This window comes from Siphateles boraxobius, unplaced genomic scaffold, assembly GCF_051911475.1.
Source record: "Siphateles boraxobius isolate OS27281-9 unplaced genomic scaffold, OSU_SipBor_1 20, whole genome shotgun sequence".
In the NCBI taxonomy this organism is placed as follows: Eukaryota; Metazoa; Chordata; class Actinopteri; order Cypriniformes; family Leuciscidae; genus Siphateles; species Siphateles boraxobius.
Genome location: NW_027508811.1, coordinates 14993931 through 15014531, shown reverse-complemented (window position 1 = coordinate 15014531; position 20601 = coordinate 14993931). Strand labels below are relative to the sequence as shown.

The following is a 20601-nucleotide window of genomic DNA, read 5'->3' as shown; positions in this document are numbered from 1 at the left end:
CATTTTTTATTTTGAAAAAACAACAGTGAGAAAACATTCCTTGTCCAATGGTTCATTTATTGAGACTCATTTAGACTAAAAAGAAAACTTGAAATGCTAAGTTGTATTCAAACATTTCTGCCTTGTACATTCAATGCTTTGAGCAACCTCAATATTACGGTTTGAAGCATGCAATTCCTAAACATCCCCAGATTTTTTTTTTTCTTCCAAACCTCATCTCTGGCTACTCAAAAATGGCACGCATATTTGTTAAAACAGCAAAAGGACCAATTTACAGTAGGTTCTAAAATAAATCATACAGCTCTCTACGAGGGTCTCAAAGTGTTAAACTGAAATTTGTGTGACTGAGCAAAAATTAAGGCTTGCTTGTAACCGTCAGTCACACATGTAACGTTTGTCGAACATACGCTGCGTTACTTCTGCAAAGGTTTGTCAAGTAGAGCGCATGCTTTGAAACCCTTATTCCAGGCCAAGATATCAAAAGATATTTACAGGTATGGCCATCATGACCCTTTCTCCATAGTGAACGGGAGAGATTTCACTGTCTGTAAATTGGAGTAAAAAGATACATTATACACACCGTATCAAAGAGCTCTAGAATCCGAGGAGAACAGGGAGCTAATGTGGATTAAATATACACCACTGCACATAGAAATTCATTTACACGTCAACATTTACAAGACACAGGTCCAGTGAACCCCCAAAAAGTGCCTTTACTCACATTTGTTTGCCAAATCAGAATGCAGAATGAAAGCTTTTTTGTTGCCATTTGTTGTGTTTTTGTACAAAATTCAAAGTCCTTACTGCAATGAACAAGCAAACACATGATCAGTTTGGGGGGGAGAGAATAGATAGATAGAGAAGAGAAAGAGAGAGAATAGATAGATAGAGAATAGAGAAAGGAGAGAGAGAGAGAGAGAGAGAGGAAAATACTTAGTTAAAAAAAAAAAAGCATTTACACCAAGGGCTTTCGGCAATGTACCTGTGGAGTTCCTGAAGCTGGGGTTTAAAGGAAAATCAGCAGTTTTCCTCAAGATATGCAGTAAAAAATGGTGGGGGTACAAGAGATATAATACATCTCCAATTCCACTAAAACAGGAACAAATCTCATGAATGAATTCAGATTTCCATTGAAGGCGCTCATCTCAATTGCCTCTAATCTAAATTTGCATCTTTACAATAAAGGATTCCTCCCCATCCAAAGCTTGTAGGGAAAAGATGATGTGCACCTATTAGTTTATAGTGTGTGTAATAGAGAATGAAGGCCAGATCACTGTGTCTGGTACCCGGCCATGCCAAAGTTAGCCTGGTTCATCACTGGGCCAGGCTGAGCCTGAGAGGGTTGTGTCCCAAAGCCTCCCACCCAAGCAGGAGACTGTGATTGTCTAGAGCAGAGAACAACAAAAAAAGTTGGTGTAAACATTTTCCTACATCGACACTACACTCAATACAAGTAAACCATGATACACACATAGAAATACATGAAAACTTACTCTACACCAAATCCTTGCTGATTCCATGTTTGTCCGTACATTCCATAGGATGGTACTTGCCAGCCATTCGTCACGTACTGACCGTATTGTTGAGGATTGCTGTACATTTGATTCCAATGTCCCCACTGACCGTACTCCATCTGTGAAGGAAGCATCAAGAACTTGAGCTTGACTTTTCTACTGTTGGACACTTTAAGATGAAAAACACATGCTGGCCTATCTATCTATTTATGGAATAGATTCAATGCCACATTAAAATGAGATCGAGATTAATAATACTACTAATAAAGCAAATTCACAAGCACTTACCGGTTGGACATTCTTGGCCATGTCAGGTGACTCTTTGCCCCAGTAGCACTTCACAACATGACCTTCGATGGTGGTACCATTCACTGAGACGATGGCATGAGCAGCACTTTCATGAGAGGAGAACCTAACAAAAAATGATGCTGGTGATTGAAGAAATGGAAGAGCACAGCAATCCTATGGCTTACAATAAAATCAGAGGGACTATCTTTGTCACCATCTAATTAAATCTTGATATTTCCTTTGAAATTAACAAGTATATGATAGAAATAATATATTAGAAACATTGTTTATTATAAATAATAAATTATACAAGATCAGGTACGATTTTGTTTTTGAAAAGGCTGCCTTCATTTGATCAAAAATAAAATACAATCAGTAATATTGTGAAATAAAATTGTAAATAACTGTTTTTACTTGATTTAAAAAAATTAATTAGTTCCTGTGATGGCAAAGCTGATTTTCCCCCCCAGACATTACTCCAGTCTTCAGTGTCACATGATCCTTCAGAAATCAGTCAAATATGCTGTTTGAAAAACATTTATTATATCAATGTTCAAAACAGCTGTGTATTTTGTATGGAAACAGTGATAGTTTTTTTTCAGGATTCTTTGATGAATAGCAAGTTAAAAAAACAACAAAAAAACTGCATTTCTTTGAAATGGAAATCTTTTGTAACATCATAAATATCTTTACTGTCACCACTTATCTATTTAATGGATATTTTCTGTATTATTTCTTAAAACAATCTTACTTACCCCAAACTTTTCAATGGTACTGAAATTAATAATAATTTATTTGTGTGTTTTTATTTCTTTCAAAGTCTTAGATGTGTAACAAGAGGTTGCCTGATTGTTTTTTGCATTAGTTTATGTTGCCCCCTTTTGGGAAATCAGTTTAATATTATGCTGATATTTGGCCTTGTTGAAATTGGTATTTTGCTGGCTTGGCTGATTAAGAGAAGTTGTCAATCCATATTATCTATTTTTTTTGGTGTGAGAGGAGTAAAAATGAGCAAATAAGTATTGATTTAATTTCAGCAACTTTGTGCACATCTCATTGTGAACCATTTAATTGCAGCTCATACTATTCAACCACAACAAGCAACCATTAACGACTTGCATTATATTTATTATAAATATAGATGCTTCTACAATATTTCATATTATACATACACTGTCCACATCATAACACATAAAAATATAAGACGACTGAAAACATCAGAAGAATAGTTCCTTGAATGATACCTGATAAAAGAATAACCCTTCTCCGGGAAAACTCTGATCTCCATTATCTGTCCGAAAGGAGAAAACGTCTGTCGCATAAGGTGTTCTGTTTGAAGAGAGCAGTGTGAGTCACATCACAAAGCAATAAGAGCGAGCATGCCTACTAATACTCAGAACAGGTGATTAAAAGGGCAAATGTACACATACCTGTGAGACCTGACTGAATGCCCCCGCAGTACACTGTGCAGTTCTGAGGACTCGATTGGTTTACCACCTCATCAAACCTAAGCTGCTTGGAGCTGTCTGAAATTGTCCCCAATTACAGTCACATTAAATTAGCTCAACTCCAAGACAGTTAGCAAACCAAAGAAAGACAAAGTGGATTGAGATCCGACTTACTTTCTTGCAAACTCTTGGGGGCGGGTGGTTTCCGAGTTGCCCAGTTAGTCCGGATTTGCCGTCCACCAAGCCACTGACCGCCCATGTGTACAATAGCATTCTCAGCATCCTTAAAGAGAAGAAACTACAGATTTAACAAACACACGTACAAGCAAAACAAAAAAACACAACCTCTCAGCAGTACTACTAGTCTTTTAATAGTTAAACTTTATAATTAGGAACTACCCACATAAATGCCCTAGTTTGCTTTAAAGTACTATTACTAAACTGACTAAAACCTTACACTCAAACAGCAAACTAAACTCGAACAGTCTGACTCATCTCAGTAGATTGAATATCTGTAATATTACAGCTATAAAATTAATTGTAGTAAACAGAAATAGAATAACCTTCACTCTGTGTTCCTGTACTGGAGCCTTACCAGTTTGTTATAGAAGGACACAAATCCATACCCCTTTGATTTCCCTGTTGTCATATCCTTCACCACTCGTGCATCCCTGAAAGAAAAATGCAACAACGGAATAGTCAGTCCATTGAAGGCTTGCTAGAGGATCTAAAAAAGAAAGGAACCACACACACATTGCACTGTACTGACACTGTTACAATATCCTAAATTAATCTAAAAAAACTTTACACTAACAACTGCATATACTCTTGATTACTGGTACTTAAAATTATATAAAATAAAAAACAAGTACAAAGTCATGCAACCTACACTACTGCATGTGTTTAAAAGCTCCTGCAAACATTGCAACTTTTCTTAGACATCTCCTGTGACACAACATAATGGTCCAATCTTCATCTTAATCACTAGTACTTAATATCTTGTATTAGTAAAAGTCATCAATGTCATTACCATGCATTCCTAGTTTGAACTGCTGTCTCTAATTCTACTCAAGAATACATAGAAATATCAAAAGAGAAAAAAGGAATTAAACGGCATACATGGCCTGTTAACAGATTTCTTTATTTTTCCTGGTCAATTCTTTACCACCAATATGGAGTTTGGGAAGCTGAAAATTTCGAGAAATTAACATTTTCAGAAGTTTAGGAGAATCAAACTATCAACACAACTAGGAAAACCATCATAAAACAAATTTACAAGCAAATATTCATGAATTATCAAGGGATTGTTAAAAGTCTACACTACGTCAGCGTAAATTGAAAAATATTGCAGTATACAAATATGAAAAGCAAAGAATAAATAGAAAAAAAATCTACATCTGAGTTCCCAGAGTGCACAGTTCCTTGCTGTTAGCCTTCAAGCTCCTGTCCAATCCTATGAGCATTTCTGTAAAATAACCAGAGCTCTATTAACTGACACTCAGAGCTAAAGGAGACTGACATTTTTGCAGAGTAGCAGTGCATAATGTTTTTTTGTGTGTTGACAACTACAAATTTAATTTATGTAAATCAAAACTACTTACCAATTTCAGAAAAGCAGTGAAGTGATGAAAAATTTTAAGGTGCACTTTATAACAGATCGATCTGGGTACACAATATTGACTATACTGCCCTGTGCTTGCTGATAATACTGTTTATGGGACTATTAAATTTATCAAGGAGAAATAAAGCTTTCATTACTGACAGAAATGTGACTAAAATGCCAGCTAATCGCAGCACAAATGACAAACGTAAAGTAAATGTTTATCTTTGCATCAATTTATTCCTAAAATGAGCAAATATGTTAACAACTATCAACAACCAAAGGTAACCAAAATAAAATAAATAAATCTATGAAATTGTTTCCATGGTTTTAGGGAAAACAGGGGTTAAAAAAATAGAGAGCGCGGTCATATGACTCAAAGTAACCTCACACCACCACTCGACATTATTCAGACAAAAGCAAAACATTGCATACAAAGGTGTGACTACATGGAACTTACGAGATTTTCCCAAAGGGTGCAAATGCAGCTCTGATGTCATCAGTTGTGATTTCAGGGCTCAAATCTCCCACAAAAACATGAAAGTGATCTGCAGAAAAATTACATTTAACATAAACAATTACATTTAAGAGTAAAAAAATAAATAAACCACAATTAAAGCTGCAGTCGGCAAGATTTTTTTAATCATATTCACTGAAATCGACACTATGCTCCGACAGAACAACATAAATCAGCCGGTTTTAGAAATAAACCTGCACTTTTACCTCCACCTAGAGGTAATGTTATTTGTTTTGCAAAAATCCACCGCTCCCGGTTCTTCTGGTCCAATCAGCGCAGGGCTGTGTGAGATCTGACTGTCAATCACAGTTCACACCCCACAGATCCCCCCTCGTGCACATTACAGTATACACGCACTGACAAGCACAAACACAATGGGAGGGTGCTCGTGGTAGTGGGGGAGGGGCATGAGAGTTGTAAACATTCGAAATTTTGGTTAAGTCCCCTCAATCTGCCAGACTTGCCGACTGCAGCTTTATTATAAAAGACAATAACTTACTAGATGTATCTTTCTTCTGACTGCTAGGAGTAGTCGCCCAATTTACCTTGACTTCCTGTCAATAGAAATACAGTTGTTGAAGCCATTACCTTTCTGTAACATGATATTCAGGGTGCAACGAACCACAATGAACATCAAACCACCCAAATCTTGTTACACTTGTCTAATGAAACAATGCTGCAAGATGCACCTTTCCCAAAATCTTCCTTCCGTTCATGGCGGCTAAAGCAGCTGCTGCGTCTCTGTGTTCAAAGAATTCCACAAAGCAATACGGATCATTGCTTGTTTGCTGCAAAACAGAAAATCCAATAGAAGAGTTCACCTTCCTGCTGCTATCGGACTGCTGAGAAGAAAAGCCAGGAAAATATATTATTGCAAAGTCATGGGTATTGGGTGGAAGACTCTGTTTAATATGTTCTGTCATTAACATAATTTTGGTTTTATTTTAAGAAATAAGAAAATGTAAGAAATTGTGATTAGTTTGTTCTAGGATCATTTAAAAGCAAATTTATTCCAAATATTAACAAATGTAGAGTTTGGCAGGTGTTTCCACACAAACCCATTTACACTCACAAACTCATCATGGAGGAGTGAAATATATTTCAAATATAATACATTTCAGGGAACATTTGGAAAAACAATTTGTGATGATTTTTTTTTACCTCCGTTATCATTTTACAACTTTTACATGGCCCAATCTGAGTAAATAACTGAAGGATCAAGTTCTCCGTTACATCTCTTGAAAGATTCCCCACGTAGCTGAAAAAGCAGATAAAGCATACATTAATTTAAAAGATATAAACGGTAATTAAAGATTACCCCCTAATCATTTAGCTAGGGCTGTAACGATACGCGATATAAAATCGAAATCGCGATACTCAGGTCCACGATCCTGTATCGCGATGTGAGAAGGCAGAATCGCGATCACACCCCTTCCAACTCCCAGAGTTATCCTTCCTGTCCAGAACCAGGGCTCGAATTTCGGCGCGGGTATTGCGCATAATTCTAATCATTCCCGCAGGTCTCCCATTTATAATGTGGGAAATTCCCGCAATCGTAATCCACACAGATAATAAAATAAAATCATTCTTTTAACAACTATCTTCCAGACGCAATTTCACAAACAGCGTGAGTGTTCAGCGGTGCCGCGCGTCTTCTATCTCTTCTCATAATGTTTTGTGCAAGGCAGGCATCAAGCGCTGCGGCGATAATACACACTCGCGTTTTGGAGTCGGGACCATAGACTGTAAGGTCGGGACATGACGGAATATTCACTTGCACAATCGGGCCAGCAGTGCATCGTGACTGAAGTCTTTTTAAGTCTTACCAGTTTAAACATTCAAGCGATTTTAAACTAATCAGTGCTCGCGCGCTCTCTGAGATTATTTTCTATGCGCACATTCATAGATAATCCGCCTCAAAAACAGCTGGCTAGTAACTATTTTTCGCGGATTATATTGCTTTAACACGCAAAATTGTCAATTTCGGTCTTTGTGAGTAGGCTATACTCTAAATAGGCTATAGTCGGTTTTGTCTTTAATAAACATAAAACGCATGCCAGTATAATGAACACAGGATCCGTGCACTAGCTCTTAAAGTGACGGCAGCCATATGTGTCTGTCATTAATTTTGTTGTCAAAACAACAAAAGATGGCTTTAAGTTAAAGGAATCAGGATTAATAGCCTATGTATTTAATTTATTCAGGACTAAAATACTACCCAGTGTTATTTTCCATTTGATTACTTTATTCAGTATCTGTATATAAATACTAGTGTTAGACCTATTCAAAAACTTTTCTCTTTAATTGTCTTTATTTGTATCTTTATTCTATTGTATTTATTTGTGCTACTTTTTTCAATTTAATTAAACAATTTAAATCAAGCTTCCTTGTGATGTGTAAATTCTTAACAACAATAGGCTATTACCCCATTGTAAAAATGCAATGAGCGCAAACATTTAGGCAAGATAAATGTAATAATTTTGTTTGGAAAAAATGCCCCCCCTTTCTCCCCTCAAACAAAAAAAATCCCCCCCATGAGAATCATCTAAAGGGGGGACGTGAAATTTGCAGCCAAAACTTGAAATATAAATTCTCAGAAAGTGCATTAAATTAATCCTCAATTGACCGGCAACACGTCCAACATGCAGATGCATATTACGGCACCATCCCGAAATCAATTTAGTTGGAGTACAGAACACAGCCCAAAAGCAGCAGCCTACACTGCCGTATAGTATAATAATTTGCATAGTTATTATTGTTCTTTGGTGTTTAGATTATACAGGTTTTTCCTAATGTTATTTAATAAAAATACCGGTATTTTTTTTCTTCTCTCAAAATCTCTTTTTTTCACCACAAGCCCCGCCCCCTCAAGCCCCGCCCCCGTGATAGAATCGCGATACGAATCGAATCGTGGGTCAAAAATCGTGATACGAATCGAATCGTGGGTTTGGTGTATCGTTACAGCCCTACATTTAGCACATTTTTTAGACTAGGCTACATCTAGAGAGATTGTATTAGATCTAGGCTACATATAGGTTTTTAAAAAGAAAAGAGAACATGATATATCACTGATACGACTACAAATTAATCTTAAAACGCCAATATAAACTTGCTGAGGCCCTAATTTACCAAAAAATATAAATAATTCTCAGTGTCCTTCTGAGCTTTTTAAAACTACACTATAAATTATAATAAAATAATTCAAAAGTATATTTGAGAGTCCATATGGCTATGAAACATGAAACTAAAAAAAAAAAAAATTTCTTAGTGCAGGGATAAAACATCCTCCACGTGAAAGTAAACTTATGTTCGGTTATATGTATATTTATAGATGAGCCAGGTATAGAGATGACAGCCCTCCTTTTTTGCGTGAGTGACATTAGACACACATTTGTCCTCATAATGGAACGAAGTTACTGGAAATATGTGTTACATTTAATCATCCGGTCAAATAAGGAGAAATTTAATCTGACAGCGTTGTACAAAATATAAAATATACATTTCTAGAAAAGATAGCAGGCCTGAGATTAGATTAACGTTAGGCCTTTACTAAATAAGCAGACAATGACATAACGTTACTCGTTTAAACACATGGATACTGAACAACATAGTGGTTTATTAATTTACATATTAACCCCATATACCGTAACTTAGGAAATACAGTTCACATTTAGCTACGTTAATTACATTTGATTTAATTATTTTGATATGTAGCCAATTTGACAACTTAGCCGCTATCTTAGCTTAAGGATGCTACAGCTAAATGTTTCCCACGCACGTCGGATGAAGATAAAAGCTTTTCGATCTTTCTACTGTACGAAATGTGAGCAATAGTAACTGACTGAACCCCTGCCGATATTAAACGGTGCTTACTAAAAGCCCTTGATGTCAAAAACGTTTGTAGGACGTCCTACTTGGAGCTAGCTGTTAGCTAGAAGTATGTCAGTGGTGCTAACGATTGAGCGGTAATTCACTGAGCACTGACGAGATTTGAGTTTTCCGCTACTTACAGGGTTTTTGGGTGGCTCTCGTCTTCCATTCTTGGATGCCGGAAGAAGTGCTAACAAAGCTTGCTTTCACTATCTCAAATGTGGTTTATTTTTAGGATGAACAATACTGGACTGGTGCTACTTTCAATCTTGAGTAGAAAATGGCGGAACCCGGGCAGTCAGGAAGACAACCACTGCGCATGCGCAGAAGCAGACGATTGATCAGACAGACAGGAAAGGGGATATTGATAAAAGCGCCGTGCTGGTGTAACTTCAGGTGTCAATATATCATGCTTCTCATGTATTTTACTTGATAAAGTGACCTTGCATGTTATGTATTTGTGTGTTTTCTTTCAGCCTAATCTTTCAAGGCTTTTTACTTGTTTTTCAGTGACCACTTGTTAAGAGTTTTAATGGATGCCTTCATGGTCTTTGGCAAAAAGAAAAACAGATAGCACTGATATAATTTAATAGAATGTTTAATTGGTAGTGATTGTAGACAGAAATGTTATATTTTAAGAACCAAGAAAACGTCTGAAAATGTAATCACCAAATTCGATTCTCAGTCCAAAACTGCCTTTGTAAAATGTGTGTGTGTATAGGCTATATTATTATAGAAAAAAATATTTGTTGCAATATATTCTTCATAATAAAAGGTGCATGAGATGAGGGCCTGCATATTATAAAATGTCAAATATTTAATTAATAATAGATTTACAAACCACTACTAAATCTGTACAACATGTCAAAAGACCAAAGATATAACTGATATAACTTTCCTAGTATTTCACAATATTTTATTGTATTCAATTATATAAGTTAATTTGCAATACTTAATTTTTTAAAGATTTTTTTTAAGTATTGATGCTGTCTGTCTTTAGAGGTGAACACTAAAAAGCAACAAGTGTTCTCGGTCCAATAAACCGGAGTGGGAGGCGATTAAAGTGTCAGAGCCAGTCTCTGTCTGGACGGGTCAGGGGGTCATTTATGGTCACACACGTGAGTGTTACAGTGAACCCTAGAACTTTCTCGGTAGTTTTCGGATGGACCTTGCTGCTTCCAGAAACCCATCCCCATTTACAGTACGTCATCAAACGGACCCTTTAAAGCGTCTGTAGCTGCTGTAATGGCACAATATTCGGGAGCGAAGCAATATCAGAGTATGAAAACACTGTCTCCAGTCGAAACGATGGCAACTAACGATCCTCTACCACCTGGGTGGGAGATCAAAATTGACCCGCAGACAGGTTGGCCATTTTTTGTGGATCACAACAATCGCACAACGACGTGGAATGATCCGAGACATGACACGAAAAAGGTAAGATAGATCTTGATTTTGCATTTGGAAGTTGCGCTGTCAAACGTCATCGGCTTTCAGGTGATATAAAAATGCGGATCTAGATGGCGCGTTTAATAGATTACCTTGTGTTACGGCATTTTACTGGGTGTTTCATCGAAAAGTCAATTTTGTTGAGTGCGTAGGCTACAATCCCACTCAGTATCCAAATCATACTTGAGCAGACACTGACTGTCTAGGGTAGAACAGCCACGCACTTGATATATTTGCTTTAGCTCGCGCAGTCACCTCTATTGAAATAGCGCTTCGCGTGCATTCGAACGGCTTGATGGAATATGCACAGGCGAAATATATTAGTGTGATGATCTCAGCTAAAGTGATTAGTGTGTGACGCACTGCAGTCATATGTGAGAGTGTTAGAACGACTCCACAATGTTTATTTAAAGCCCCGAGAACTACGCACACTGCGCTTGTTCTCCACATCCCTGGAACAGAACAGCATAACACACGTCCCTCAAAGTTTCCCTTACATGGGATTTGAGAAAGGTCCACCCACTCACGGAATCTGTCATTCCCAATGAATGGGCTTGAAAGTTACACACTGGAAGTGTCAAACTGTTCTGAAAGTAAAAAATGTCGGGGGCGGGGGCACTAGGGCTTGCCAGTTGGCATCCTCCATTAGGTAGATCAACACTTGTCCGAAGTTAGTGTCACCAAGAATCTACTGGAAAGACACAGCTGCCAGGAGATAAACTGGGCGCTACTCTTGGCGTTCGTGTCAAAAAAAAAAAAAGCAGAAGGCGTAAGGTCATATAGGCTACTAGCCGTTATTCTCAGTTCACCAACTTGGTTTTGAATCAGTTTAGTAAAACTACATAGGTTAAATGTCCTAATTTGATAACATTATAAACCTTAAAATCAGGTGTTTTTTTATTATCTTTTTTAGGCCTAGGAGTCCTAGAGAAAGGAATCAGATTCAGTGTTGCATTTTAAGCTTGGCTTGGCCAATAATAAATTGGGTATATTGCCATTTTAATGTCTTTACATATTTGTTTTTATGCAATGGAAAGACTTGTAGTTGTACATGACATTTTTATTTGGGATGGAGAAACATTTAGCTGAACGTCAGCATCTAAACTTTATAAAAATTTGGTACTTAACGCATAACCTGTTTTTCCTCTAAAAAATCTGTTAAGTTGCGGTCAAATTAGCGACATTTCAATAGAATTTCACAGACAAAAAACTCGATTGAAAATTGTCAGTAGTGTAGTTAATCGATGCATGAGGGGCACAGCTCATACAGAAGTCACATTCAAACCAAGCAGCTTTCTGTTGCTCAACACAGCAAATCTGCTTGACTAACTTGAACACAAGCTGGGGAATTTTTTTGCTATCATGCAATAATCTCAATCATGTAGATTCCAATTGAGATGACTAGATTTCGTTGTTGAAATTTCGCAGACGATGAGCAAAAGTAACTGGCCGCACTTTTGTTTAGTAATAATTGGCCCCTTGTTGAAAACCAGTGTCTTTAAGTATGTATACTGGCTGTTCTGCGGCTTTGAAATCAGAATAGGTGTTTCGTGATAATTTGTTAGGGATATTATATCATTTGATGTTTGTTGTGTCTGTGCACCTCTGATTTACATTGATGAGTAAGGGAGGCCCTCCCCCTCAAAAAGAGTATTTTAAGACACAGTGTCAACAGCACAGGAACCCATTGAAAATGTTGCCTAGAGTGAGTCATGGCATTAGAATCGACTGCATACTGGGTATATCCTGTAAGCCAATGCAGTCGCTTGACAGTTGTTGTGTACAGCAGGTTTTTACCCACTCGTGTTTCATGTTTGATCCTGTACAGCCTTGTCATTGAACGAGGGCGGACTGACCTTTTCATGTCAAACGGATGAGAGAAAACGCGAGCTGTGTTTAAGATGAGTTTAACATACAGTTGTGGTCAGAATTAATGGCACCCCTGGTAAATATGATCAAAATGGCTGTAAAAAATAAATCGGCATTGTTTATCCTTTTGATCCTTCATTTAAAAAATGTGCAAAAATCTAACCTTTCATGGAAGTAAAAGAATTGAAAGTGGGAGGGAAATCACATTATGAAATAAATGTTTTTCTCCAAAACACGTTGGCTACAATTATTGTTTAACGTGGGAGCAGGAATGAAGCGGAGAGCGAATCCAAATGCAAGCACAAATTTAATTTAACAAACAGGTAATCCAGGGTAATCGACAGACTCTCATAACAGGAACAAGGAGACAGCTACAGGCAAAACAACAACCGACAAACAACAACTGAAGCACAGGGGTTTAAATACACAGGCAAACAAGCTAAACAAGATAACAAGGGGGCGTGGATAATTAGAAACACCTGGAGAGACTAATAAACAAGAAAAACTACAAAGGACTACAAAACATGGCACAGAACAGGAAATAACAAAAGTCAACATGAGACAAGGAGAACACCAGACAGGAATCATGACATATTGGAACCATTTTATTAAATACTTTTTGCAACCTCCTTTTTCCAAGATTGCAGCTCTGAGTTTTCTCCTGTAATTCCTGATGAGTTTGGAGAACACCTGACAAGAGATCAGAGACCATTCCTCCATACAGAATCTCTCCAGATCCTTCAGATTCCCAGATCCATGTTGTTGCTCCTTCTCTTCAGTTCACTCAACTCATCAGGTCAGGGAACTGGGGCGGTCATGGCAGAAGCTTCTTTTTGTGCTCCGTAACACATTTTTGTGTTAATTTTGTTGTTTGTTTTGGATCGTTGTCCTGATGGAAGATCCAATCATTGCCCATTATTAGATTTCTCGCAGAAGCCGTCAGGTTCTCTATTGATATTTGATAGAATCCACGATACCATGTATCTGAACAAGATGTCCAGGACCTCCAGCAGAAAAATATGCCCACAACATTAGAGATCCAACAGTATATTAAATTGTACACATGGGGTACTTTTTATCCTTGTGTGCACCAAACCCATCTTGCATGTTTGCTGCCAAAAAGCTCTGACTATAGAACCCTTTGCCGTTTGAAGTTCCAGTTGTGTCTGACAACTGAATTTGTTGGATTTTTTTTTTTTTTGGATGAGTGAGGAGGATTTCTCTTGAAACCCTCTTAAACAACATGTGGTGATGTAGAGGTTGTTTGATTTTATTTTTGGTAGGCTTCTGACACCAAGACTCAACTAATCTCTGCAATTCTCCATTCTCCAAACTCTCTTCCTCACCATGCATTAAGACAATACACATCCTCTTCCTGGCAGATTTGTAACATCTTTAGTTGATTGGAAACGATTTTCAATTCTTTAGCTATTTTCTTACAGCCACTTTCTATTTTGTAATGCTCAACAATCTTTTGATGCACATCAGAACTATATTCTTTGATGATTAAGGGAATTTAGCCTTTGTGTTTCCTCATATTTAAACTCCTGTGACCGAAGAAGTCATAGCTAGACAATCATGTTCCTAGTCATCATGTTGTGCTAAAAAAAAGGTATTTATTAATGGGAATATACTTCAGAGATATATTTCCCATAAAAAAAATCTAGGGGTGCCAATAATTGTGGCCAATGTGTTTTGGAGAAAAACATTAATTTCATAATGTGACCCCCCCCAATTTCAATTATTTTACTTCAATGAAAGGTTCGATTTTTGCTATTTTTTTAAATGAAAGATCAAAAGGATAAACAATGCAAAATTTATTTTTTACAGCCATCTTTGATCATATTTTCCAGGGATGCCATTCATTCTAACCACAACTGTACGTACTGGATCGGAGCAGTGACTGAACCCACAAGCAAGTTGACTGGTTGGCCGGAGTAACTTAATAAATAATATAATTTTACTTTAGACAGATTTACAACGGGTGGAATTCGCATATGACTGAGTATGACAAGTCGTAAAATTCTACAACTTCTACAACTCTACAAGCTAATAGGAAAAATGTTGTGGGTGTAAAACACTATTAATCACATCACAAAATGTGTCATAAGTCTATGAAAGTGACTTTCAGTTCACAAATGTGTATAATCATAACTGTTAACGTTGTGCTTTGTAGTAAAGCTCTATTAAACACTCTTACGTTTGTCAATGTTTAACTCCCAAACGTTTTTCCCCATTCTGGCTATGGTGTAGCAGAAATACCCATTATTTTCCTTTTACAGTTTAGATTAATTATGAGAATAATCTAGGTACTGATTATGCAGGGTTATTACACAAAAAACATCTACATACCATTAACTCTGGCTTGTTTTTAATATTTTTGGCCTTAGCAAAGTCATTGGTGTAAGTCAAAATATTTTGTCATGCTGCTTGTTAATAATTGGAGCTTACTCGGTAACCCAGTCAACCGCATGCTTTCGTTATTTGCCTTCTCCTGCAAAACAATTTGCCGTATAGCTACTAAATACTTCAGCAGAGAAGGAATGAAGAGCATCATCAGAACTGATGTTGTTGATCAGAACTATGTTTACCAGAGTATATTGCATTACTTACATTATGGTGTTAAATTTGTCATCATTGTGTGAGGATATAGCCAGTTATTTTTGAATACAATAGTGTTTTCAACTACTTATTTATTTATTTATTTTTTCAGATTTTTTCAAATGGCCCCTCTATGTCCTCAGAGTCTCCTCAGGACATGCAAAAAACCTTTATTCAAGAGATGAGGCAACCAATGCTACGCCAGGGCTACATCCCCATCCCTGTCTCCCATGAAAACACTGAACCCAGGCTGCAGCAGTATCCGAGTTTCTCTTACTTCCATCCAGCAGTGCAGCAAAACTTGAGAACAGATGGACGTACACCTTCCCCGACCCCAACTGCACACTGTCGGCCTAGATCTCCAGTGCAGGCCCCATCAGAGGCATGTTTGTCTTGCTCTCCTGCTTTACATGGGCCTGAGGTAAGCCCATTAGACCCTTTTAGATATGGCAGCTTCTGTCAGACTTTGGATTCATTGTGAAAGAATCACATTCATTTATGCTTCTGAGACTATGCTTCTGAAGGATTTTCACTTGGAAATATCCCTTGGTGCCCTGTATTTTCTTGCTAAAGAATTTGTGCAATAACAGTAGCCTTTTTAGCTGTGCAATATGACGCCCGTCTACATGTCTGCTCCACTGTTTGAATTGTTTAGGTGAGATATATGTGATTGATTGATTTATTTATTCTGTGATTTGGAAATGCAGCATACACTGAGCCCAGGACAAATTTCCCTAAGGGGACAGTAAAGTATTAATTGTATTGTATTGTATTGTAAATTTGGTTTGGTTAAACTTTATTTTAAGTGGTCTGTAACTATACATTTAAGTACTGAGTAATATTAAGCAACTACATGTACTTGCTATAGGGTTTAGTTTAGGGTTTGTTGCTTGTAATTATGCATAATTTATGGTTATTACTATAGTAACTACATGTAACATATGTAACAGTGACACTGTAAAATAAAGTGTTACCCTACATTTTAAAAATGTCATAGTTTTATAGGTTTCTGAAAATTAACACTTGCTAATAACACATTATTGATGATTCTAATGTTCTGTCTTTATTTACTGTGGCACTTCACATTGCTTTGTTAACCCTTGCCCAAGTTAATGCAATACAATATTATATATATATATGTATATATATATATATATATATATATATATATAATTAATTAATTAATTGAATGCATCCTCGCTGAATAAAAGTATTAATTTCAATGGAAGTGTATAGTGTAAAGATAGTGCTAGCTTTTTCCAAAATCAAACTGTATTTTCATTTTCACTAGGTTCATCAACCACAGGGGACACACCAACAAATCAGTGGCCTTCATCAACAGCCCCGACCCAGCAATACAGGTCTCCGGGCAGGCTACATCCCTATTCCGGTGATCCATGAGGGTGTAGGAGGGGGCCTACAATCCCAGCCTAGCCAAAGTTCTCATCCCACACGTGAAAAAATCCCAATCTACCGTGAACAAGTGCCCATTCAGATTCAACAGAACCGCGCTGCCAGTCCCATCTCGGTCCCCTTAAGGGCCCAGTCACCAGTCATTTCTCAGGTCATGGGAGATAGACCCCAGGTATGTGTGTTTTAGTAAGATATTAGGTATTTTTTGACATAAGATCAAGCCATTAATGTTCATTTATGTAATATATAGTGTTACCATTGCTAAAGTGTTCAGAAGTAATATATGAAATTAAAAAAAAGTAAATATGTTGACATTGCCAGATCCAGCAACACATTGGACACCCAGTAATACCACCTAAAGCTGAACAACCAGTTGAAGAAATTGTCAGAGCGTCGCCTACATTTGAGTTTCCCATTCAGAGAGTTAGTGACGTTCCTCAACAAATATATCATCAGCCAGTACACCAACAGCAACAAAAACAACAACCTACACAAACACCTCAGCCAAAAGCACAACAACCTACACCGCAGTCACCGCAGATATCAGAGACATCCAATATTACCATACAAGTTCCTCCAGCACCAGAACCCCAGGAAACAGCTCCCCCTCAAACACCTCAAGACGTCCCACCTCCATACGTCCAGCCTGAGGAGACTCTGGAACAAGATCTGAGTCACCCAGGGCTGATCAAAGTGCATCAGATATTGGAACGTGTGGAGAAACTGGCACAGGAGGTGAAATGTTTCGATGGGAAGAAGAATGATAAAAGATACTTGTTGCTGGAGGAGATGTTGACCAAAGAACTGCTGGCTCTGGACTCGGTAGACCCTGAGGGTCGCCCAGATGTGCGTCAGGCTCGCAGGGATGGTGTCCGCAAAGTTCAGACCATTCTAGATGAACTGGAGGTGTTTGGAGAGCAGTTGGAAAGGCTGGCTGGTGACAAGTGCCACGAGGCAAAAGGAGAGCCAAGTATGATTTATCAAGCAAACACAGAAAAGGTCAAGGAGATTTCATAATAGCAAAATTTGAGACAAATTTGAGAAGAACACTAATCAAATCCCCATTCTTGGTTTTACTTGCACAATTACTATTAGTTGCATGCATGAATAATTGAAGTTTTCTGTTGGAAATTAAATTATCTAATGTGATTTGTTTACTGAGTGCAATCATGTGTGCTGTTTGTGATGCTGCTGTTGTCAAATCTCACCATGCCAGTGTCTTATAGCAAAAGACATAGTGGTGACAAGTTTTATTCAAAAACATATATGAAAACGAGGCCTTGAACCAGAAGAAAGTATTTTAACGTCCAGTTAGTATCTTTTGTACCATGTGGAATGAGTGTTAAAATGCTTTTTAATAATCCTCAAGAACAAATGTTTGTTTTTTTGAAGTAGTGGGCCATCACAGAGAATTTTGAATACTAAATAGGACTAAAATAGAAGAAATGTATACATTTGAAATATAAAGGCATTCATTTTGGATTTGAATTCTGGTAGAGGTTTTGTTTATATATATAATGTATAAACAATTATTGCCTTTAATAGAAATGTTTGAACATCATACAGGGAGAATAATTTGTTGTTGAGAGTGAGCTTTGCTGACAGAATTCCCTGAGATGGATCGAACTCTTGTCAGTATTGTTGTTTGTTGAATGACAGTGATACAAATAATGCTATATTTTTATTCTATTTTTGTGTGCCAAAAAGAACATGTCCGATAGTAAGAATGTTCTTCTTAAAGATGTTGAATCTAAAAAAAACATTATAAAATTTTCACAGAATATATGGTCGCCTTATGTTTAAGGAACGGTTTGTTAAAGCAGTCAGGGTCGGTCCAAAGTTGTGGTGATTCATGAACTCAAAATTACCAAAATAATTCTGTTTTATCAACATTGTGCCCTTGAGCAAGGCAACTTAATCACAACATGCATGAAATGGACTTGAAATGAGTGTACCAAAAATTACTTTGTATAATGTGTCAGCTCATTTCAGTTTAAAAGAGAGTGCTGTATGTCTCACATTACATTTGTGAGGCTTTTTTATCTCAATGACCTGTTACTGACTCTGATATCGTAATAATAATGCGAACAAAACTGGTTTCAAAGTCTGTTTTGTGAAATAGTATGCAATGTTCAGTGTTCACAGCTTGGGAATTTGCAGTTTGTTAAAATGTCTACATGATATGGTCACATGAGCATAACTGCAAATAAAATATAATAAAGCAATTTGCTTACATTAAGTTGCATGGTTTATAATTTTACAACCACAGTTTAAAAATAATGTATGCTGTGTCCAGTAACTGTATTTGAAGTGCAAAGGAACAAACGGGATAACTACTGCATGGACTATCCAGTGGTTTATTAGGTATAATTTTTAAACATGTAGGTCAACCAAAACCACAGTACTTAAAAAGGTCAGCGCTAGGAAAGTCAAGAAATTGAAGTCAGTGGTAAAGAGTCCTTTTAGACAAATTTGCAGAATAAATCTTTCTTGAAAACTAGAGACCACAGAATTATGTAATCTATCGGGGATAATATTACATCTAGAAAGCATTTTAATTCCTCTTAGGAGGATGGGCATCAAAGACTATAATGTACAAAGGAGTTGCTGAGTGACGCCTACTGCCAACTACAGCTTTACCAGCCAGACAGCGAACATTTCACTGGCCACTGATTACATCTCTCCAGTCATTTTAGGATCAAAAACTATAAATTAATATAGTCTGTATTATATTAATATTAATATAAAAGGGGGTCAAAACAAAAGGTTGGCCTTAAAAAAGTGTTTGACATAAGTGTAAAAGTTTCAGCGAATTTCAACCTTATCTCATGACAAAACTAATTTATTATGTGATTTCGTATGAATTGTATGGAAACGTTCAGAAGGTCCACCCTATAACCTCAACCCTAAACCTAACCGTCAGTGTAAGTAGATCGTAGAAAAACATACAGAGAGCGCATTTTATAAGAATTAGCTACCAATTCGCCAAATGTAAAATAGCAAGTTTTTTTTCGGATGTTTCAAAAGTTAGCCCTCATTTTCAGGTTCCATTGACACCGATCTCAATTTGCATGCGTGACACAGACACGAGTGCTTTAACAGTGGAATGTTAGGATGAGTCTATAGGGGCCCTGATTAGACAGTGTCCCCCCAGCCCCCGAAATGCTATTTTGTGAGGGGCCCAAGGCAATCAACTGTCAAGGAGCTAGTAATAAACTGCCAGAAACTAGTGCCAGAACAAAAGCAAAAACATACAGAACATGTTTTTGCTTTTGATAGGCTACCAATGCACTGCATTTAATGCATTCGATATAGCATCTGATAATGCTTCTAACAAAAGTGCTCATGTGGTCTAATGTTGCTATGGTTTCCTACCCATATTTTTAAACATCACAACAACATTACTGCTCGAGCGCTTTTGTTAGAATCACAATCAGATGTTACATAGACAAAATTGAAATACAGCACTGATTTATCAGTTTCTTAAACAGTACATTTCCCAAATACATTCGATCATTAAATTATGCAAAATTCACTTTTACATGGTGTTTAAACATAAATGTGTGTCGGCAGTGTGTGCACACAACCAGCCTATAATGATTAAAATCCACCCACTCCTTTTTTTAATCCCCATAAAGACCAAAGCATTTACAACACATTCTGGGGACTCCAGAGACCAGAGTTATATTATATTATACATCTCTTTAAAAATGTGCATAATAGGTCCCCTTTAAGATAAGTGTGACCCCCACAATGTCATGTATAATTGACACTGCTGGACTTGAATGATTTATTATTTTAACCCACTGAAATATGAATTAGAATAATACCCACTTTTACAAACCTTCAAATATCGAATCAGCAATATAATATTGAAACAGGTCAACAATTATATAAGGTTCTCTAAAATACTCTAAAATACAATACAATACGAGCAACGATATAATATAAAACAATACATCAAAACAAGAATTGCAGGTGGGGCATCTAGTCACAAATGACCTATGTTCGGTGTGACGGAAGAGGTCACGT

The 20601-nt window shown here is 37.0% G+C and overlaps 2 protein-coding genes across 7 annotated transcripts; one reads left to right on the top strand and one right to left on the bottom strand.

The window, feature by feature from the left end:
- Window positions 1-36: 36 nt before the first annotated feature.
- tial1 (TIA1 cytotoxic granule-associated RNA binding protein-like 1) lies at window positions 37-9560 on the bottom strand. Of its 3 annotated transcripts, none has more exons than XM_077237016.1 (12): window positions 9378-9560; window positions 6529-6625; window positions 6057-6209; window positions 5867-5921; window positions 5311-5398; window positions 3846-3921; window positions 3425-3533; window positions 3233-3328; window positions 3047-3131; window positions 1803-1926; window positions 1494-1633; window positions 37-1385 (listed from the first exon to the last, which is right to left on the bottom strand). In XM_077237016.1, the coding sequence occupies exons 1-12, from the start codon at window positions 9404-9406 to the stop codon at window positions 1271-1273; spliced, it is 1167 nt and encodes a 388-aa protein (XP_077093131.1). In that variant the 5' UTR covers window positions 9407-9560; the 3' UTR covers window positions 37-1270. The 3 variants fall into 3 exon arrangements, with proteins under 3 accessions (XP_077093131.1, XP_077093132.1, XP_077093133.1); XM_077237017.1 differs by having other exon boundaries at window positions 6057-6206; XM_077237018.1 differs by lacking the exons at window positions 5311-5398; window positions 5867-5921; window positions 6057-6209; window positions 6529-6625; window positions 9378-9560 and adding exons at window positions 4370-4437; window positions 4646-5292.
- A 745-nt stretch (window positions 9561-10305) lies between these two features.
- On the top strand, window positions 10306-18804 carry bag3 (BCL2 associated athanogene 3). Of its 4 annotated transcripts, none has more exons than XM_077237012.1 (4): window positions 10306-10674; window positions 15269-15577; window positions 16448-16741; window positions 16891-18804. In XM_077237012.1, exons 1-4 carry the CDS (start codon window positions 10483-10485, stop codon window positions 17584-17586), a joined length of 1491 nt encoding a protein of 496 aa, XP_077093127.1. In that variant the 5' UTR covers window positions 10306-10482; the 3' UTR covers window positions 17587-18804. The 4 variants fall into 4 exon arrangements, with proteins under 4 accessions (XP_077093127.1, XP_077093126.1, XP_077093128.1 ...); XM_077237011.1 differs by having other exon boundaries at window positions 10362-10674; window positions 15269-15538; XM_077237013.1 differs by having other exon boundaries at window positions 10441-10674; window positions 15300-15577.
- Window positions 18805-20601: the final 1797 nt, after the last annotated feature.